Source organism: Phyllostomus hastatus, unplaced genomic scaffold (genome assembly GCF_019186645.2).
Source record: "Phyllostomus hastatus isolate PE091 unplaced genomic scaffold, TTU_PhHast_1.1 phas_contig_1162, whole genome shotgun sequence".
Taxonomy (NCBI): domain Eukaryota; kingdom Metazoa; phylum Chordata; class Mammalia; order Chiroptera; family Phyllostomidae; genus Phyllostomus; species Phyllostomus hastatus.
The window spans coordinates 9,181,794-9,203,755 of NW_025333537.1; the positions used below are offsets into that span (position 1 = coordinate 9,181,794).

General features: G+C 57.9%; 1 protein-coding gene across 2 annotated transcripts in view; it reads right to left on the minus strand.

The window, feature by feature from the left end:
- The window catches only part of CUX2 (cut like homeobox 2), a 218,648-nt gene that overhangs the window by 9,901 nt on the left and 186,785 nt on the right, over positions 1–21,962 (minus strand). Inside the window, exons 7-19 of one of the 2 annotated variants that reach the window (XM_045846211.1) lie at positions 20,223–20,299; positions 19,316–19,382; positions 18,026–18,074; positions 14,132–14,236; positions 13,170–13,295; positions 11,103–11,294; positions 10,950–11,008; positions 10,397–10,445; positions 10,205–10,304; positions 8,407–9,081; positions 7,519–7,620; positions 2,158–2,939; positions 1,220–1,379 (exon numbers count right to left, since the gene is read on the minus strand). In XM_045846211.1, coding sequence (XP_045702167.1) covers positions 1,220–1,379; positions 2,158–2,939; positions 7,519–7,620; positions 8,407–9,081; positions 10,205–10,304; positions 10,397–10,445; positions 10,950–11,008; positions 11,103–11,294; positions 13,170–13,295; positions 14,132–14,236; positions 18,026–18,074; positions 19,316–19,382; positions 20,223–20,299 — 2,543 coding nt within the window. The remainder of the gene's footprint in view (positions 1–1,219; positions 1,380–2,157; positions 2,940–7,518; positions 7,621–8,406; positions 9,082–10,204; positions 10,305–10,396; positions 10,446–10,949; positions 11,009–11,102; positions 11,295–13,169; positions 13,296–14,131; positions 14,237–18,025; positions 18,075–19,315; positions 19,383–20,222; positions 20,300–21,962) is intronic. The other variant, XM_045846220.1, reaches the window with a different exon arrangement.

The following is a 21,962-nucleotide window of genomic DNA, read 5'->3' on the forward strand; positions in this document are numbered from 1 at the left end:
GGTCTGCAGGCTGGCACTCAATCCACTGAGCCACACCAGCCAGGGTCAGAGTTTTTCAATGAAAAAATTTAATTATAAAGTTTTTCAGAGCTACAGAAACGTACAGAGAAGAAAACGTTAAGTCCTCTCTCTCTTGCCCGGGACCACCACCTTAATAGATGGTAACGCCCCCTATTGGCTGCACATCTCCTTCGTTTTAAAGAAAAAAGGAAGGAGAGGCGGCCAGAGACTCCCTCCCAGCCAGTCTCTTCCTGCCCCGCCCCCCCGCCCCCCAGCAGCCCCTTTCCCCAGGCAGGTGGGTGGCGGCTGCTTCTTTTTCACTTTAACGCATAAACTTGTAGCCCTAATGCTGCAACAAGGTGCACTCCTGTCTGTGGGCGTTACCTTCTAAAATCAACACCGCCACGGGGACCTAGGCTTTTGTTGCTTGACGATGTGTTTCAGGCAGTACTCCTGTGGGTACCTGTCCACCTGGTTCACTTCTGTGAACCCGAGATGTGGTTTGGTCCTATGGACTGACCCCCACCTTACAGATGGACAGACTGACTGCCCTGAGGTCCCAGGATTCGGAGTCTGGACTCTCCTTGCCTTTCTTTCTCTGGTCTCAGCGGCAGATCAGATGTCCTGTCTTTGAAGTCCACTCATGGCCTGGACGGGTACCTGGATGGGCCTGCCCACTGAGCATCCCGGAGAGGGAACCTGGGCTCCCTGGAGTCCACCCCCTGCCCCTTCTCTCCACTCTTAGGTTCTTTGACTTCGGGCAACTCTCCGAGCCTCAGTTTCCTCACCGAGACGAAGTCCAAGCCCCGTCCTGCCTATGTGTCATTAAGGGCTGCTCAAGGCCCTATGTGAAGGACTCTGGGGGTGCACACTGGGTCCTTGGGAAAGAGACCTCAGTCAGCGGTTCTGACAGGGGATCGGAGGCTGGGGCTCCAAATGCAGCTATGTTCTGCATTTGCTCTGGCACCACCTGGAGGTTTGAACCCACGACAGATGCATGCCCCCAACTGCAGGAAGGATGCACAGGGCAGAGGGCACCAGCTAGGAGCTCACTGCAGTCTTCCAGGGGGTCAGCAACGGTGGCCGGATGGCAGGGCCGAGGAGAGTGGCAAGTGTGGGCAGTAAAGCAGACGCACGTGCCACTGCACAGCAGAGGAACGAGGGCTCTGCAGTTCTGGGAGCTGGCGGCGCCCCTCGGAACAGCCCTGTGGGCACTCACCCTGGGAGGCGCTGGGCTGCTGGCCGACGGCCTGGCCGAGCTGGTCCGAGAGCCACAGCTGCATGCGGATGAAGGGCTCCCGCCCCTTCTGCGTCAGCTTGCTCCACGGCTTCGGCCGGGACAGCATGTCGCTCACACTGCCTTGTGACAGGCCCAGCACCTGGGGATGGGGGGGCAGAAAGGGCAGGTCAGCAGGCCCCGGGGACAGACGCCATCACCTCCCCTCTCCCTTCAAGACCCTCAGGCACCGCTGTTCAGAGAGGCCGGGGCTGCCTTCGTTTGGTCTTCATTCCCTACTCTGTGCCTGCTCCGTGCTGTGCTGCACCCCCTCCTGCAGTGCCCTCCCGATGTCCCCACATGTAAAAATCCCACCCAGCCGTTAAGACCCCTCATGGGCCCCCTCCTCCAGGAGGCTTTCCTGTGTCTCCACTTAGGTCACTTCTCCCTTCTCTGGGCTGGTCTGACTGTTTGCCTGCTCCCCTTCCTGGGCAGAGGTTATGTTAAAAAACTACATAACCACTGGTGTTGCAGGGACACCAACCCATCAGGAGACCCCTGGCTGGACTGAACCTTAACCCCTTCAGTGGCTGGACCGACGGAGGGCCGACGGAGGGAGGGAGTGTCCTGGAGGAGGGAGGCTGGCTCAGTGGTTGTTGGTAACCAGACGAACACGCTTCACAGATCTAACACCACGGAACTGAATGCTCTGCCCGTGGCACTCCCCTCCCCACAGGGCTCAGAGACAGCTACTTACAGAAAAATGGACTTTTGTGGTCGCAAGGACCTGGGTTCAAATCCTGCTTTTGCCCTGTTCTCACCCATACACGCTTCTGTGCAGGCTACAAGCACCGGGGGCTGGGTCCTCAGCTGGTCCCTCTCCCCGGTCCCATGAACCTGAGCTTCCTGCCACCTCCCCATCCCTGCTGCACCACCTTCACCTTCTCCCCGAAGATCCTCTGGCAGATCCCGTTCTTGGCTAGCTTCTCCTTGACCTGGCGCGTCAGCTCCAGCGTGTCCACCTCACGGTACATGTAGAGCTCGTACTGCTCAGGGGTCAGGGGCGGCACGGTGGGCTTCAGTGTGCGGGGCACGTACGCTGGATAGTAGGCCAGCCTCCCGCCGCTGCCCAACTCGGGGACACCCCCCTCAGCCTTGAGCTCGCCCAGCCTGGGGGGCTCGTCCTCACCCCCTGCTGCTTCGTCCTCGGGGGCCGTGGGGGCCTCCTCCCCACGGGGCCAGGCCCGTCCGTTGGGCTGGCCGGAGTAGCTGGAGGAGGAGGAGGAGAGTGAGGGCGAGACCGAGGTGTAGGGGCGGCTGAGCAGGCCTCGGTCTGAGGCCCAGTGCTGATCAAAGTAGCCGGCGTCGCCAATCTCGGACTTGACCTTCCGGATGATGCTCTGCACGAAGGCGGCGGGGGACAGGACGGTGAGGGGCGTCTGCGTGGCACTGCTGCTGGTCCCCCCACCGCCACTGCTGTCCTCCTGCTTGACGTAGGTCGGGGCCCCGTTCTGGCTCACCGCCGCCAGCGAGGGCCGCTCTGGGGGCGAGGGCGGCACCGAGCGGCCCCGGGGGCCCGCCTCCATCTCCAGCAGGGCCTGCTGCTGTGCTTGCATCTCCCGGCGGGCCTGCTCCAGAATGTTCTTGATGGCATCTTCTGAGGTGCTGGCAGACGCTGTGCCATTGGTGATGCTCAGCGGGGCTGTTGAGTTCTTGGGCTCACCTGCGGGGTGCATGACAAGGTGGCCAGAGGCCCTTCATCAGGGCATGGCTTAAAGGACAAAGATGGTCACAGCATCCGTCTTTATACCAGCAAAATGCTGGAAGCAATTTCTGTGTCCACCAACTGGGAACTGGGGGATTAAATTATGGTCCGTCTCTATGGCAGACTATTAGGCATCCATTAAGATGGGTAGACAATGAGATTTTGGCATATGTTCAGAAAATACTCATGGGGGTAATGTAATGTACAAAAAGACTCCCCTTTTACATATGCTATGACCCATCCATGCAAATGTTCAAAGACAAGAAAAACACTAACTAGAGTACACAAAAGAGGCTGTTTCACTTATTCTAACCTCGAAGTAACGGCACAAACCCAGACGCCCACGGAGGAGGGAGTGGGTGATAAATTGTGGTAAGGGCACACAACGGAATACTACACAGCAATAAAAAGTCACCGTGTAAAACCACACATGAATCCTGAATGAAAATGAGAAGCTCCAGAAGATGATACACAGTATAATCTGCTTCCTTTAGAGCTCCAAAACAAGCAAAATAAACAATATGCTATTTAGCAAAAAAATCTTGTAAACTAATAAACAAAAAGGAACAACAGAATGATGCTTCCCTCTGCCTCACGAGTGGCCTCTCCCACGCCGGGGTCTCCCCACCCCGGGACCACGCCAACTCAACGCAGCCCTTTCCCTGTTACCTTGTGGTATTGCCCGCCCTGGTGGGTCCCGCAGCCCCATTAATTTTAAAAATAATTTCTCTTGTGTTTCTGACTAAAAAGTAATACAGCAGGGGAATGTTATTCAGCCACAAAAGGGCATGAAGCAGAGGTACCTGCTACAATGGGGAAAAAAAATCTTGAAAACATGTTGCTATGTGAAAGCTGCCAGACACAAAAGGCCACATCTTGTATAATTTCCATGTACACAAAATATCCATTTATGTAAAATATTTTACATAAAATATTTTACACAAAATATTACACATAATTTCCATTTATACAAAGTTTCCATTACACAAAAATTTACACAATAGGGAGTCACGGAGACAGAGGGAGGACCGGCGGCCGCCTGGGGCTTGGGAGGAAGGGAATGCAGAACGACTGCTAAGCAGGCACGGTGTTTCCTTGTTGGTGGTGAAGATGTTTTGGAACTAGATAAGGGTGGTGGCTGCACGACACTGGGGACATAGTAAATGCCACCGAACTGTTCACTTTGCAATGGTTAATTCTGTTATGTGACTCACCTCAATTAAAAAAAATAATATGTGCACACTGCAGAGAGCTAAGAGAACACAAAAAGCTAAGGCGGAAATGAAAAGACCCCCTCTAGCCTCCCTCCCAGAGGGAACCACAGGAAACGTTCCCGGGTATTCCCTCGATCCATTTCTCGACACCACGCGTGGGACGATCATACTGAAGTGCGAGTGTTGCCTGGCTTGTCCCCACTTCGTGTCCACGTGAGTATTTTCCCCTATGATTCCAAGTTCTCTTGCCCTGGCTGCGTATCTCGGTCAGTTAGAGCGTTACCCCCGACATGCCAAGGTCGCGGGTTCAATTCCTGGTCAGGGCACATACAAGAACCAGCCAACGAATGTGTACGTAAGTGGAGCGACCAGTCGATGCCTGTCTCTCCCTTCTTGTCTTCAGTGGTGGCATGCCCTACTGGGGGGACAGCCTCTGCTTTACCACCTGCTCCCCCCACTCTGGGCGCTTAGGTTGTTTCTAGTTTCTCACTGTTGTGACAACGATAAAGGAAAGACTTGTCTAAAAATCTTTGTGCCCAACGTGGACATCCCCTCCAGTCCCCAGAAGTGAAACTCCCGCGTTGGCAGTCAGCCACAGTAATCCCCTCCCTCCCTCCCTGGGGGGCTCTCTGCTCAGCGCTGACCCCGTGTCAGGGGTGTGGGGCTGTAACCTTGGCCTCCTACCTCCCGCTGAGCCCTTCACAGAACGCACGCCTCCTGGCCGGCCCTCTGCCGTGATGCTGCCTTTCCACTTTCCCCACTGCCTCGCTGCTGACCCCCAGTGAGAGAGATCCTGACTAGGGAGCCAGGAGCCCTGGGTCCTGCCTTGGTCTCTGTGTCCCTGTGGGCACAGCTCGCCCTCTCTGGCCTCAGCTGTTCTGTGTCACATGGTTCTTCTCACCCAATGGAGTGTTTCATCCACATCTGTAACCTGTGTCGAGTACACAGTAAATGTTCCCAGAATGATTGCCCCTCTCTCACTACAGTGGCTGAGCAAAAGAAACGGGTGTACGCACAGGAGGGGCTCGGCAGGTTCTGTGGCTGGGGCACTGTGGGCTCCTAGCAGGGTAAGCAGCCCTCCAGCCCCCTCAGGGAACAGGCAAAGGGAGGGCCTCTGGGAATCTCTTGGCTCCCAGCAGCCAAGCAGAGGCTTGGGAATCAGGACACTTGCTCTGAGCCAACACCGGGGGGCAGCAGACACTGCAAAAGAGAGTGGGAGCACTGAAACCTGTTCTAAGTCAGCAACCGCGTTATAACCACGTTGCACTCCACTGTGCAGGGATGCAGCCGGTCCCTGGCTGCAAGAAGCCCCCAGACCAGTGGGAGGGACAGCCACATCAGCAGGGTCATTTGTAACAGGAAAAATGAAAGAACAGAGACCTAATAATGGTCATGTTACCTGTAAGAAAGGCTAACCTTTCACGGGTGACTTCTATACGCCAGGTCCCAGGCTGCATGCTTGCCAGGGCTGATCTCACTTGACCCTCACACAACCTTAAGGACTATTAACACTGTCGTCATTTCTCAGGTGAGAAATGGAGGCACAGAGAGGCTAAGGAAACTGGCCCAGGTCACACAGCTCATCAACACCAGGGCCAGGCAGAACTGGCAGCACAGCGCACTGGCTCCGTTGCACTAAGCATAGATGTAATTTGGGGGGATCCGAGGAGGAGCAGTATCCACTCCATCTGTACGGGTTGGGGGGCCTGGAGGAGCTGACTTCTGAGTTGAGTCATACAGTGCGAGGAGCTGGCCAGGTGCCAGGTGCCTGGGACGAGGCCGGCAGCAGGGGATGAGGATGAGGATGGTTATAAACCGTGCACGTGTGCGACGTGGAGGGATCGGGAGGGCTCTGGAGACCGCAGGCCTTGTGGTGGCGCTGGGGTTTCATCCTCAGGGCGGCGGGGAGCCGTGGAAGGATTCTGAGTCGTGACATCACTAGGTGTGTGCCCTAGAAAGATCCCTCTGATGTCCAGGTGGAGTGGGGCCTAGACCCGTGCAGAGACTCTTACAGCTGCCCCAGCAAGTGACGATGGTGGCTCACTAGCTGGTGGCAATTGGGGTGCGGAATGGACAAGCTTGAAAAAATCTCTTGGAGGGTGAGTGTCCCTGGACGGGCTGGCTAAATGGCTGCCATGGGGAGAGGTCAAGGGCAGCCCTTCAACTCACTCTGGGTTTCTAGCGCCCTCTGGGACAGGTTCTCAGCCCTGAGTGGGTGACTTTGAAGAGGGAGTAAGGGGCAGGGGAAGACAGTGAGCTCCGTCTCAGACATACTGAGGCCGAGATGCCAGTGGGGACCCTGGTGGACAGGCCCAGCAGCCGGCTTGTGGCTCTGGAACTCGTGAGAGGTGGCCCCTCAAAGATATCCCCGTCCCCGTCCCCGTGACTGGTAGGTATGTTACCTTACACGGCAAAGGGGACTTTGCCCGTGTGATTACAGTGAAGGGCCACGAAATGGGGAGCTTATCCTCAGTTTCTGGGTGGCCCTACATAACCCCAGGGGCGCTTGGAAGAGGGAGTCGGGATGATCTGAGAGAGCTGAAGAGGCTGGGATGCTGGACTTGACAATGGAGGAAAGGGCCAGGAGGAAGGAATGTGGGCCTCACTGAGGGGCTTGGAAAGGTAAGGAGTGGACTCTACCCCGGGGGCCTCCGGAAGGGGGCAGCCCTGCCGACTCCCTGACTAGCCCAGGGAGGCGGCGTTTGGCCTTCTGACCCCCAGAACTGAAGATAACAAACTCGTGTTGTTTTCGGCCACTGAGTCTGAGGCTGGCAGCAGCACTGGGCGAGGACTCTGGCTGGGAAGGTGAGGACGGCGCCGTCTGGGACGCGGGAGGAGGCCGGACCAGTGCCTCCTTGGGGATCAGAAGGTGCAGTGCAAGGAGCGGGGACTGGCAGTCGGGGTGAGGCTCAGGCCGTGGTGCGTGCGACGTGCTGCCCCGTGATTACTGGTCTGGGGCCCCTGAAAGGCCGACACCGACTGGTCCAGGCCAGCGCTCCCAGAACTGAGTGGTGAGGGAGACATTCCGAGATGTGCTGTCCCATACGGCTGCCACTTGTCACATGGGCGATGTGGCCAGTGTAGCTAAAGAAGCTGTCATTTTATTTAGTTGTATTTAATTTGAATGGATACAGACATGTGTGGCTAGTGGCTTCGTATTGGACAGCATGGATCCGGCGCTTTCTGGGCCTAGCCCTTGGCTGGCTGGGGACCAGGAGAGGCTGGGATCCCCTCTGGGTGCACGATGGGAAAGGGGGGGCCGAGGCCCCGCTTCTCGCTCAGAGCAGGCCCCAGAGGCCACCGGCTTCGCCTGCTACACTCACCCCCCTTTTGTGACTCGATCTCCTTCTTGGCCTGCTCCAGGATGCTCTTGATGGCGTCGTCCGAGCCCGTCTCTGGTGTGCGGATTCTCGGGGTGATGCTGCCTGGGAGAGGCAAGGGGGCCCTGTTACGGGGACCTGCATGTGGGGAGCAGTCCCTGGGGCTGGGTGGGGTGAATGGCCGGCCCCTCCCCCCAGGGCTGGGGGAGTGAGGCCCAGACCGTGAGTGTGTGTGGCAGGCCCAGGGCCAGGCTACTGTGTGACACACTGTGGACCCACCAGTGACTCTGGCTTGAAATAATGACGACAATGGTAGCAGCCACCGCCACAGCTCACAGTCCTCAGGCAGTTACTACGTGCTTTATACTCATGTAACCCCCCTTGGAGGCGGATGGATGGGGTGGCTGAGGCTTAGGAAGCTCAAGTGAGCTTCCTGAGATCCCCCCATGGGTAGAGGGCAGAGCTGGGGCACACTCGGGGGCAAACTCTGGTGTTGTGAGGTCAGGCTTGGGCCCTTCGCATGGGGTAGCCTGAAGATCGGGTCTGGCAAGTTTGGTGGTCACCCAGGCCACAGAATGGATGGGTAAACTGAGGCTCTGAGGTACCTACTAAGCTCAGGGGGGAGACCCAGCCTTTTCCCACTACTGTGGAGCTGCCCCATGAGGGCCAGGTGGGAAGAGGCAGTCACAGACCCCAGGAAGGAGGCAGAGAGGATGTGTCTCCTTATTTTACAGAGGGGGAAGGTAAGGCACAGGAAGGCAAAGTCACTTGTTGCAAGTCACACAGCTGGAAGCGGCTGAGCTTGGCCCTGACCCCAGAGCCCGCGTTCTCAGGCCCAGCCAGCGGCTTGCCCGGGCCTGGCTGCGGGAAAGGCCTTTGGCAGGCACTCACCTCGCTGCCGCACCTGAATGGTCCTCAGGGCCAGCACGTTCTGCTCGTCCGACAGGAACTGCTTCATCTTGATGAAAGGCTCCTTGCCCTTCACCGTGAGCTTGCGCCAGGGCTTGGGCCGGGCCAGGATCTCGCTGACCGAGCCCTGCGACAGCCCCAGCACGTAGTGGCCGAACACCCGCTGCCCGATGTTGTGTTTGAGCAGCTGCTCCTTCACCTGGAACGCGATCTCGGCTGTGTCCAGCTGCTCCTCCTCTGCTCCGGGCCCTGCCCCGGCCATGCTGCCCCCGCCACTGTCAGCCGGCTCGAGGCCCCCGGGTGGCTCGGGGCCAGGGGCTGGGGTGGCGGGGGCTGTGGGGGGCTTGGCGCCATAGAAGACTGGGGGAAACACCAGCAGGCTGCCCGACTCTCCCTTGAAGGTGGCTGGGGGCACCAGATGTTTAGACAGCAGCACGTCCCCCGACAGTCTCTCCCCTGAGGCCAGGCCAGGGAAGGGGGACAGCGAGAAAGTCCGAGGGCCATCGGGGCCCAGGCCAGGGCCCAGCAGGGGCTGCCCAGGGCCTGGGGACAGGGGGTCTTCCGGCCCTGGAGGGGGTGGGAGCTGCGAAGGAGACGGGTAGGACTGCTCCGTGCCCAGAGAGTCCTTGATGGAATCTTCCTCCGATGGGTCCTCCTCTAGAGGGAGACAGACAGACGGAGGGAGAGGGAGAGGTGGAGAGCGAATGAGGCAGAGAAGCAGATGACGGTGGGGACAGAGAGACGGGGAGGGAAGTACACACACAGAGAAAGAGACACAAAAGAGACAGGCAGGGAAAGAGAGGCGGGGAGACATTACATGGGAGGGCAATCGTGTGTGAGACGGAGACAGCGAGAGTTAGAGACAGGGAGACAGGCAGAGGCAGAGTAAAAGACAGGGACAGCGGGAGAGACAGAGATACAGAGAAGGAGACGGAGTGACAGTGGAAGACGAAGAGCGACGTGGAGACGACATTCAGAGACAGGGGGAAGAGGAAGGGGGAGGGGAGGGGGAAAGAGGGGGGAGAGAGAGAAGCGCTATAGGCCTCCAGCGCTGACACCCTGTCTGCCAGCAGCCCCTCCCCCACCCTCAGACCCCGGCCCTTCAAGGCCTGGCCCGAACGCCTGTTCTGGGGAGCCCTCCTTCCTGCCGAGAAGAACTTTAACTGAGCACTTGACACAGGCCCGGCTCCTTGCCTGGGAGCGGGGAGTTCGGATTAACCCCACCCAGCAGACGGGCCCACTCCTGGGTGCCCTGTACCTGCCTCATCAGTGAAGTGGGGCCATCACTGGCACCCCCCTCCCCACTTTTCAGGTGAGGAAATGGAGGCAGCAGAGTTTTGGCTGGGGCCACACGGCTAAAAGTCACGGTGTCACTGCATACAGAGAAGGGACAAGTGGCTGAGGAGGAGACTTTGGAGAAAGCAGCGCCTGCAGGCCCTCCCCTGGCCTGCTGTGCGGGGCCTGTGAACACCCTCCCTGGCCCGTGACCTCATCCCACTGCCCGTGAGGCCTGGGGCTGAGTGCAGGCCCCGGGGCCCGGGCGAGCGGTCTGTCCCTGAGTCTGTCCCTGAGCGGTCTGTCCCACACATGCGTGTGGACTTCCTACGGGACGGCTGCCAGCTGGCTCAGCCAGGGACGGTGCCTGGCTCGGTGCCCGGCACACAGCAGGTGCACCATCAGCACGTACCCCTTTTCCCATCATCCTCCGGCCCCAGTGGAGAGCAGTGGTCGGTGGACACCCCCACCCAGCCCTCAGCCCCAAGAACGTTCTCTCGCCTACCAGGGCTGGCCAGGAGACCGGGCTTCTCCAGCAGAAACTTCTGTGCGGGGAAGAAGGCCTCCTTTGCCATGAGCAGGGGGTCCTCGGGCTTGGCCAGGCTCTGCGGGGACGAGAGGCCGGGCTGAGAGGGCCGCTTGGGGGAAGGCTCTCAGGGACAGCCTGCCCCGCGGGGACGGTGGCAGGGACGCTCACCTGGGGGAGGCTGCAGGTGCTGGAGGCCAGCTTCATGGCTTTCAGGATGCTGCCAGGGAGAGGGGAGACAGTGAGGCCAGCCAGGCTCCTCCTGTCCGGAGAGGGGCCCTGGGGAGGCGCTTCCCGTGACTCGCCCTCCCTGGCCCAGAACAAGCGGCCTCCCCCCCCCCCCCCGCCGGACCCGCACAGCGCTGGGTTCACTGTAACGGGGGCTGTCGGGAGCTTCCAACGTGGCTGGGAGGGGTGCTCTGCTATGCGCCCCGACACCGGCTGAGTGAGCGTATGTGATCGACACGGCCTCCCTGCCTCCCCTCCACCCTCACACCGCCCCCAGCAGGGCTGCCTTTCCCGTGCTCCTTTAGACAGCTCTCGATGGCGAAGGACCGAGCATGACACCCAAGGTGCCAGTGGTGAGGAGACAAGGAGCCCACGAAGTGGAGTGTGGGGGAGGGAGCAAGGTGATGCACTTTGCCGAGGGCCCTTGCTGCCTGCACCGGTTACCCCAGCCAGGAAAGAGGGCTTGGGGGCTGGGGGGCCTCACTCTGCCTAGTACCTCAGCTCTGTTTTAATTTCTTCATAGTCGGACTGTGCCTGGAGCTTCTCTTCCAGCTTCTAGGGGAGCAAATAAAGATGGTGAGGCTGGGCTGTGCCACCCAGGGATGCCCCACCCATCTCCCATCTGCCTGCCTCCTCCCCCGTGACCTACCTCGATGGCCTCGGACTTGGCTGAGAGCTGCCGCTCCAGGTCGGCAATCTGGTTGGCGGAGGCCTCCTCCAGCTCCTGCAGGGAGTTCTGGAGGTGCTGCACGTCCTTCAGCAGCCGCAGGATCTCCCGATCCTTGGAGGCCAGGGCCGCCTCGAGCCGCGGGCCCGAGCACAGCGCGAAGTTCACCTTATCCTGAGGACAGAGCAGGGCTTTGAGGGGCTGCGGGCCCGGCCTCCCCACGCCCAAGTCCCTGTGCTGGACGCCCCAGAATGACTCGGCCCCTCCGACAGGCTGGCGGCTTTCCTCTCCCGGCCTCCGAGCCTTTCCGAGGCTGGACCTACCAGCCTAGATGCCTTTCCCTCTATTCTTGACACTAAACAGGTCGGGGGGAAAGTGAGCAGGGAAGGTTTTCAGGAGGAAGATGTGTCTCGACCACAATGAAGTTCAAGAGCACATTAGGGATTTGGAAGATTGCTTTGCAGCAACCACTAAAGGGGAACACATGCGCTTCCACTCATTGGTAGGTGTGCAGGAGAAACGCGGGCCCCTGTGCACCCACCAAGAGACCCAGACCAATGCTCACGGAAGCCCACTGGAAACCCTCCACATGTCTACCGACCAGAGAATGTGGGCAGACTGTGGCGTATTCCCACAATGTGATACTACACAGCAATGACAGTGAATAACCTGCAACTACTCCAAAAAACGTGGATGACTCTCCCAGATACACTATGGAGCGAAAGAAGCCAGATACCATGGCGTGTGTGTGTGTGTGTGTGTGATTCACTTAAGATCAGATACAAACACAGGCAAAAGCCATCTGTGTGTTAAAGATCAGGGGAGCAGCCCCTGGATGGGGACCCAAGTGGGGCTTCTGAGGGCCAGGAATGCTCTACTTGGTCTAGATGCTGGTTATGCGGTTTGTTCACTCTGAAAAACTCGGCATGCCGCATGCTTATGATATGCACATTTCCCCATATATATATATATATTATATAATAAGACATCTGTTAGAAAGAACAACAAAAAAAGGAAACAGTCGGCTGGGTGAGGAAGTGGTGGGAACAGGATGTTCCCAGCAGAGGGAACAGCCCAGCCAAAGGCAGAAAGAGACCAGCAGGTTAGAGCCGAGGCCTTGCTGCCACGGGCAACGCTAGGGGTGGCACCTTCCTTCTAGTTTGCCACCAACCCCGAGCCCCACCGCTTCCTCTCCAGGTTTTAGGTAACGGTCCTTCGGTCCTGGAGGAGGCCGAAGAGGCTGCTGTCTGAGGGAACCTGCAGTCACGCAGATTTTGGGCTCAGTTACTAATGAACCTAAGAAGCAATGTAAAAACAACAAAACAACACTGCCAACCCCGGTATTCTTCCATGGAGATAAACGACAATTAAAACAGGAAGCGGATGCCATGAACACATTAAATTAATTAGCATTGAGCGCCACTCAGAAAAGCTTGCCCCCCAAACCAGCAGAGCTCCCCGTGGCTGATTAGCACAAGCCTTTGCTGGGCTCCACGGGGCTTAATTAAGAACCATCAGCAAATTCTCTCTTGGGCGCCCTCATGGGCTCTCTCGTGCTCTCTCTGTCTCTCCGGTGTTCGCTCTCTGTGTCGTGCGGATATCGGGCCCCCGACACACACACACTGCCTCCTGGGACACACCTATCAGACGCAGCACACACTGACACACGTACCTGCCTGAACACTCATGCTGACACACACTCACACAGAAATACACAGGCATCAGGGCATCACCAGACACGCACAGACACGTATGTGCTGAAAAAGACCATATGCTATTGTAGGCAGAACCCCAGACACATAATAATAATAATAATAACAATAATAATGGCAACATTAGACAGTTACTGAGCACAGACTGAACCAAGTACTAGTTTAGGTACCTTACATGTAATCCTCTCAACATCCCATAATGTAGGTCTGACTTGTACAGATGAAGAAACCGAGGCACAGTGAGGTTAAAGACACAGTCATTTCCCAAAGGTCACGAGCAGACACTCATCCCAGCACTCAAACGCACAGGCGGACACAGACGTACGGGCCTGCGCACCAGGGTGTCCGGCGAGGTAAACCTCATGTCGGCCGCTTCAGGTTCACGGGTGGAGACAGCGACCACCCTGGGGCAGACCCGTGGCGGTGTCAGGAACTGTGAATCAAATGCCTCGGATGCGGAGATCTATAAGCAGGCGGACCATTTTACACAAGAAACCCAAGGCTTTCTGAGAGAAGAGGGATGGGCAGAAGGGTAGGCTGGGGCGGTTTTGACTAAGTCCCTTGGCAGAAAATGACCCCAGGACCCCAAAGGGATGCCAGCCAGGAGGAGAGAGAAAGACGCACAACCAGGTTTAACAGAGACGTTGGGGTTAGTGACAGAAGACTGGTTCTTCGTAGCATGTGGCTGTCTGGGAAACCACGCTGGAATCACCCCAGCACGTTTTGGGAACCAAATGGCTGGTTATGAGCGTTAACTTCAGGTCTTGGTATGTGGCCCCACTTTGGTCTTGGTCTGGGAGAATACCACACATTCACCAATCAGTGAGACCAGCAGCCAACAGCGACACCTGGTGGCAGCCACTACAACTGCACCGCTGCTCTATTGACCAAACCCACCATCCCACCCTCTCCTGGCCTCTGGCAGGGTGGGCATCTGGCAATAGGAACAATGGTCCTCGTTGGTCTGAGTAGGTTCCTGGCATTTTTGGACAACTCGGGGCAAGGGGACCTTCAAAGGAAGATACTGGACTTCCAGTTCATCAGGATAGAAGAAGCTTGAGCTTGAAAAGTTAAAAGAGCTGGGGCTGTATTTTCACCCCAGCTGGTAAAACAAGTCACACAGTGACTTTGACTACACAGTGACCTTGGCAATGAAGATGCTGCATGCACTGTGAGCACAGAGAGACCCACACATCCACGTGCACACTATCACAAAGGTGCGCACGACCAGCCTACATCTCCATACCCACAAACGTGGCCTTCCTCGGCCTTTCCCTCTGGCCCGCCCACCATCCTTACCCCGCCGGGGCCCTGCGGGGAGCAGCAGGCCAGGCGGATGGAGCTGTTGACAGAGGCAAGTTGTTCCCGAAGACTTTCCACCTCCCGCTGGGCGGCCTCAGCTCTCTGCGGGAGAGAGGGGGACACGTGGGGTTGAGAGGTGAGTGGGGCCTCGCTGGCTGTCTCCAGTGGGCCCTCCACCGTCTCCCCGCACCATCTCAGGCGTGGGCTTGGCAGGCAGGACTCTGAGGGCCCAGGGTCCTACTTTTTGGGTCTTGGGTCCTGGGCTTGACTTTTGGCTGCCCCAGGGCTCTCGGGGTCCCGAGAGGAGTCAGAACACCCCCATCCACTGGGGCAGGAGGGGAGGTACTGTCTCCATGGGACGGGCACATGCCCACGCCCTTCCAGGCCACTTCTGTCTGTCACGCAAACTTTGGGCCACTCTGGTCAGAAGGCGCGTTTGTCCCCAGCTCCCAGGCCACCTGGTGTGGAACCCCGGATGGGGCATCAGCTGAGGTGGCATCCCAGCCCACAAGCTGCTGTAGGCTGCTGGGCAAGTCACTGCCCCTCCCTGGGCCTCAGTTTTCTTCCTGTGAAATGGGGGAAATGAAACCTCTCTCTCAAGGAGGCGTGTTGACATATTTCTAAATCGGAAAGAGGCAGTTTATTTAATTGGGTCTCTGGGGGATCTTAACTCTTCAAACATCTCTGAGAAAAAAAAAAACTTGGGCAGAAGCATCTAAATGCTAATAACAGCCTAGCCTCGTGGCTTTGGAGAGAAATCTGTACTTTGTCACTGCCTGGCTTGTGTGACCTTGGGTAAGAGATTTCATCTCCCCAGCTTCAGTTTCCCTGCCTGCACAATGCGGATTACAAATGCAACTATCTCCTCAGTTGTTTTTTAAGCAAGTAATTTGGCAAAACACAACTCATCAAGCATCTTAGCTTGGTGCCTGACACACATAAATGTGTCAATAATTGGTTAATTTTATTGATATCAACAGGGTATGTGGGATCTTGGGCCATGACGTGAAAAATCAGAACAGCTGCAGCTTTATTTTTACCCTCCGCTGGGGACACGGGCTCGAGTGATTATGTTTATCTTACACACTGGTCTTGGCAATCAAGAAGCTATGCCCACTCCGTACACACAGAGAGCCACACACGTCCATTGGCCCATTTTGTTAATTCATTTAAAATAATCTGTTTATTTGTTTATTTATTGGTATCCTGCCTTGTTCCAGAACAGGCTCAAGTCAGTTTTGTTTGGGGTGTGCGGCTGCGGAGAAAATATTTTGGTTTCTGCAGTTAGGGCTTTCGGAGCAAATGTGACTGGAACTTGGCATCTGGGCTGAAAGACAAGCCCAGGAAGTCAGTTGGTGGCTGATGAGCTTGGGGGCTCCAGAGACTCGCCTCCCAGAAGGTGTGTTTGCAGTTCAAGGCGGGATGAGACCCAGGCTGCGGATGAGTCCCTTGGGTGGCAAAGCTGGGCTCACAGCCCACGGTCTCACCTTCCCCTGAGACAAACATTTGCATTGCAAATGCTAAAAACCCAGGACCCCCCTCTTCTGTTCCTCATGACACTCAGGAGATCAATTGTCTCCGGCTCTCAGGAGGCCCCTCTCCCAACTAACTACCCAGGCTCCTGGTTAGGGGGTCCCTCGCCCACAGCACAGGCACGAGCAGGGTGACCTCAGGTTCCATCTCAGCACCCCGATCAGAACTGGGGCAACCTGGCAGGGTCTCGGCTATATCAGTAATAATACTGCTCTGCTCTGCTCCAGAATCCTCTTATTCACATTCGGAGTATTAAAAACTTAGTATGGCGACCTTTCTTTTCTTTTCCATACTTTCTACAATGAGCAGGTTTTAATTTTATAATCAGAAAAAATCAACGTTAAAAAAAGTGCTTCCTATTTAAACTACTCTAATTTCCTGCCCTGGCCGGGCGGCTCAGTTGGTTGGAGCGTCGTCCCCCACACTAAAAGACTGGGGATTCGATTCTGGGTCAGGGCACACACCTGGGTTGTGGGTTCCGTCCCCAGTAGGGAGGGGCACATATGGGAGGCAGCCAATCAATGTTTCTCTTTCTCTCTCTCCACCCCTTCCCCTTTCTCTCTAAAATCAATGAACATATCCTTCGGTGAGGACTAAACAAAAAAACTACTTTAAGACCCCTTTTCTTTAGCCAATTTGACTGGCAAAGATCCAGAAGTCCCACAACATACGGCACTGGCGAGGGTACGAGGAGACGAGCCCCCTCTGCCTTGCTGGAGGCATGGCCCCGTGGAGGGCGGTTTGGCCACATCTGCCGAGTTGCAAACGCACAGACGCTCTGCCCAGCAACCCCACTCTGGGCACGCACACAGCGCTGCCCGCACGCGGTCACGCGCTGCAGTGTTGGTGACGGTGGTGAATGACTGGAAACACCACGAATGCGCACCAACAGGGGACTGGCTGCACCGGTGGGGAGCCGGGGTTGGCAAACTGCAGCCACTGCCCGTTTCTGCAAGTAAGGTGGTGCTGGCACACGGCCACGTACACTTGCTCCCATACTGTCTATGCTTCCGCCGTAAATGGCCAAACGAACAGTGTGACAGGGACCTGCACAGCTGACATTATCTGGTCTCCCATCCTTTACGGCGAGTTTGCGGTCTCCTGGGTTAGAGGATGGTGCGTCTGGCGGTGTGACACTACGCAGCAGTAAAACAGAAGGAACTGCTTTATATCCAAACATGAAAGGGCTCTAAGAAGTAGAGGCTAAGGTTCAGGGGGGTGTGGACAGTATGCTACTGTTTCTGTTTTAAAAAGGAGTAAACATAACTCTGAAGGAGATGTGGGGAACTGGTAGGAGAGGCTGCTGGTGGAGCGGGGAGAGATGGAGCTTTCTGGGAGCCTTCTCGGGTTGTGAACTGTGTGAGTGGGTTACCTATTCGAAACATAAACCCAGCAGTGCCGTCCTCTTCCACGCTGCCTCTGCAGGAGGGCCACGCCTCTGGAGTGCCTTGAGCCAGAGCACCTGCCCAGCCGCAATGACCTCCTCTGGGGGCCTTCCTCAACTGCCCCCAGGGAAATGGCCACTCGCCCTGTCACGAGGCTGGCCTCTCCTGGCCATGCCCCGAGCTGCAGCAGAGATGTGGTGGGCCCACAGAATCTCAGACTGGGTCCACGTGGCCACGCCTCACCACCTTTCCAAGTCCTGCCCAGCTTTGCCCACCAGATCCGAAGCCAGAGGGAGGCAGGATAAGGGGCCCCATTTATAAACGTGAAAAAGGAGACCGCGAGAGACTAAAGGGCTTGCAGGGACTCAGGCTGGGACTAGGAGATGCGGCTGCAGGGAAGGTTGGGTCCACCCGGTGCTGGCCAGCGTGGCTGGGATTGAGTGAGGAGGCTGGAGGAGACCCCAGGTGGGGAGGGAGGGGGAGAAGCAGCCCTAGGCTTGTCCCTCGTCACCAAGCGCGGTCTCACTCAATCTGGCTGGGAGAGACCCATGTCCCACCTTGGCCTGGAGACGGGTACCTACAGGCTGGGATCACGGGACACCACTCTGCTTCCCTCCTGCCACCTGCGGTGCATGCAGGCCCTTCCCTGTCCTGGACCACCACGCTCTCACAGTCTGGACTGGTCTGTCGGGTCCTGGCTCCACGGCCCTTCCTCCAGGATGTCCTCCCTGACCCGAGTCTGGGCGAGGAGCCCCTTCCCTGACTGCTACTGCCCGGATCACCCTGTTTCTGAGTGTTCGGTCTGCACCCTCGCTCTCCCTCCCTGGGGAGCTCAGGGTCCCAGACATCTTCCAGCCCCGGCACTCTGTGTGGCATGTAGTTCAGGAAACACCAACTGAGCGTAGCCCTGTCCTCCCGGACTGGCTGAGCCCCCCACCACGTGCGGAATGGGCCCCAGCACACAGCTCCTCACCTGATTAGCCTTCTCCAGGTTGGTCATGATCAGGCCGACTTCATCTGCCCTGAGACAGAAAGACGAGGCCCTGAGGAAGGGGTTCGGGCCACTGCCAGGACCCCTGCCTGTCCTGATACCCCCAGCTCCTGCCTGAACCCAAGCGTCTTGACGTGGAGGCCTAGAGAGGCTGCCTCCCACCCTTCCTACTGGAGAAACCAGGCTGGGGGAAAGAACCCAGGCTGTGGGGAAATGGGACCGGGGCCCCAGCACATTCCCAGGAGCACCCAGCAGCCTGGCCTCTCACCCCTCCCGGGGGCCTGGCTCCGAAGCTGCCCGCAGAGCTGCGCCCCTGGCCTTTGCCACTGCTAGGCCTTCCGCCTGGAGTGCCCGCTTCTAGAGAACAGGCCCGCGCTGCAACACCAGCTCCAGGGTGCCGGCCCGGAGCCCTCGCTCAACCGCCCCTGTGGTGGTCACTCCTCTATTTCACTCCCTCCCTCCCCCCAGCATTCAGGGGGTCAGGACAGGCCTCTTCCACCTTGGCTGCCCCTCTGCCTGGGGCCGGGGAGCATCCGGCGACTAAAAGCCACACGTGGGCTTCACGCCTGCTCAGGGCCCTCCTCTGCACAAGCTCTTCCGACTGCCCAGAGCGCCCTTCCCGGCGTTCTCCATGGGGCCATCTCCTGCTCCTTGCAGGCCTCACTCTGCAAGTCGTCTCCTCAGGGAAGTCCTCCCTGACCAGCCGGGAGAGCAGGACCACCCCTCCCTGCTACTCCCTCTTGCTGGTCCTGGTTCTCCCCTTCACAGCATTCACCGCGTGCCCGGAACACTGCCAGGCGTACGGTAAGTGCTCAGGAGTGTCCATGAATGAATGGACTTATCACTGCACACTAGCCAGTGTCTGCCAGGGCCATGTTCTAACGTTTCCTCCAGGGACCCAGCGCAGCACTGAGTAAACAGTAGTCACTAAATAAACATTTGTGGAATAGTGATGTCTTAAATCCTGAGGGGACACCGAGCACAGAGTAACTTAAGTGAATGACACTCAGCCCTGAGGGTTGGACCGCGGGGCTGGGGAGGCGGGGAGCCCCAGGAGGCTGGGGCGAGGCACGGGCCCTGCCCAGCAGACCGTGCTCAGCCTGCGCCCGGAATGTCCTTGCGAGCCTGCGGTGCATACATGGCAGAGCAACGACCAGCAGGCGGCGAGCAGAGGGTGCTTAGTGAAGTGGGCGCCTCAGGCAGAGTCAGAAAGAGGAGGCGTGTCTGGGAGGGTCCGGGGAGGAGGCAGACCCCAGCGGGGTGTTCACTTACTTGGACGCCGCCTCTTCATCGTACTTCCGCCGCAGCTCCAGCAGCTCCGTCTGTGTGGCCTTCAACGCTGGGAAAAGTAAAGAGCCAGGGTGAGGCCGCCCACCCCCAGGGAGGTGGAACCCACTGCTGCGGGGCCTGGAAGGCAGAACGAGGTCCAGGGTAGTGAGGGAAGACCTTTCTTTTTGGTTAGAACTGGTGACAGGCAGTGTTTCCCGGCCCTAGAGGAACTTCAAGCTGGCGAGAGCCATGTGGAGTGGCTGGGCTGGGGAGGGCAGATGAGATGACCCTATAAATCTCAGAGGACCCTGATCTGAGGGCTGTGTCCCATGGCCTGGGTATGAGCCCACTGGCACCCTTAGGTCACTCCAGGACCAGGGCAGGACCATCCACCCACAACTCAGCCACCCCAAGGTCTGGACCTGACAGGAGTAACAAATTCAACAGATGTAAGTATACAAGTATTATAATAAATGAGGGGTTTCTCATAAAACTCCAGATTTCTGGTTTGTGTAGGAAACTGAAGGGACTGGCGGCTCTGGGCCACAAGGCAGTGCCTGGCTGGTGCTCGGCAGTAGTCACCGCTTTGGATAAGGCTGGGCTCTCCAGCTTGCCCCAGACCCCACCCTCCCCCACTGCCTTCCCTAACCTGACCAGCTTGGTTGTGTCCTGGGCGGCTGAAGGACTGATGTTTGCCACCCCTATGTTAATGCTATCTGAAACCTTTTCTCCACAGCAGCATGGCCTCCAGGGACTAGGGCTCGGACCCCGCTGGACCGTGCAGGCCTGTCCTTCCCCTTCCCAAACGCCCTTCTTGCTGTCTTGACTCTAACACACCCGAGCCTGTGTTCGTGGTGTCAGTGCCCCCTCTTCTCCTGGTCCGGCAGGGCCAGGGTCACACGCCACATACCTGAATGTAGAACCTTGATCTTTTCCTCTGCCTCCCCCAGTCTGGCTGCCAAAGTGATTTGTACTTCTTGAAGGCCCCTGCGGAGACACCGGGCTGCTCGCGCCAGCTCTGCTCAAGTCTGTGTGGACAGGCCTTGAGCGGCCCACCCCCGTTTCCCAGCCCCTCGCCCTCCCCCTGTGACCGGCACCTCTGTCCTCCACACAACACAGCACATGCCCTTAAACTCAACGTCCGGGCAGTCAGCTGCCCCGCTCTTTTGCTGATACGTGGCCCCATTATGGCTGGCCCAGTTAGGTTTCCTGCAGCATTCCTTGGGGGCCTACAGCAGCAAGCAACCTCGCCTCCCTGGGCCTCAGTCTCCGGTCTAGGAAGCGGGGTTTCTGACAGGGTCTGCCCCAGTGGGTGCTGTGAGGCATCCCCAGGTGCTACTCAGCACCGTCAGTACCGTGACCGCTCTGGGGGGCCCTCTCCCCTCGCTTTGGCAAGAGTCTGGGATGCCCGTCCTGCCCCTCGGGGCCCAGCTCGGTGTGACGCAGGCAGAGAACGAGAGGCCCTACCTGGACTGGTGGGGGGCTGAGGCGCAGCCTGGGCCTCACGTCATCGGGGTCAGAGACTCCAGGGAAGGAGCCCCCTTTCCCCCGATCTCATGTCCTGCCCCACCCCACCCCCACCCCCGCCTCGCTCACTCCGCATTCGTCTCCTTGCTGTTGAAGCACACGGGCCATACTCCTGCCTCAGACCCCTTGCATGGACTGTGCCCTCTGCCTGTAACGCCCCTCCCCATACACCTGCGAGGCTCACCCCCTTGCCCCCCCAGGGCTCTGCTCCCCTTCTCCGAGAGGCCCCTCCCACCAGCCCTCCCTGTCACTCCCTCCTTCTCTGCTTTGTTCTCCTCGCGCCCCTTATCATCATCACCTAACACACCATTTACATTATTTTATCTTATTATTTCTATCTTTCTCACTCCAGAGTAAACTCTACGAGGGCAGAGCGTTTTATACATCCGCTGCTGTGTCTCTAGAACAGTGACCAGCACATAAGTAGGTGGCTCCATAGATATGTGGAATGAATGAATAAGTGAATAAACGAAAGGGTAATTGTAATGGCCACCCCAAAACTGCCCCAGAAATGCCCGAAGATCCGGATGGGACTGCCCCCGCACTGACCAAAGGACAACCGTTTACTGGCCCTCGCTCCCCCGTGCGAGCGCCCCGCCAGGCACAGGCAGGAGTCGCCTCGTTTCACTCCCACGGCCGAGCAGGTGTTGGTGCCCCTGGTGATGGTCCGTGTTAAGTGCCCACGTGGCTGGGCCACAGCACCCAGCGATCCAATCCCACACTCACGGAGGCGTCGCTGCGAGGCGCTGTGTACACGCAGTCGACCTCTACAGCCGGCTGACGGGGGTAAAGGAGGGTGTTCTTACTGCTGTGCGTGGGCCTAGTCTAACCAGTCCGAGGTCTTAAGAACAAAATGGAGGAAGGGGTACTGGCCCCCACCTGCCTGGCGGTCTCCAGCTTGCCGGCAGCTCTGCCCATCGGACTCGCCAGCCCCAACTGTGTGGTTTAAGTCCTTGAACTCCATCTCTGAGTTAACTTTTAAAAAGCCTACCGGTCCTGTTTCTCAGGAGAACTCTGACTGATACCCCACTGCTGGCCCCTTTTCCCGGATCGGGAGACAGAAGCCCAGAGAGGCGACGTGGCCGGCCCGGAGCTGGCCACTGAGCTGCGGAGACGCAGCGGG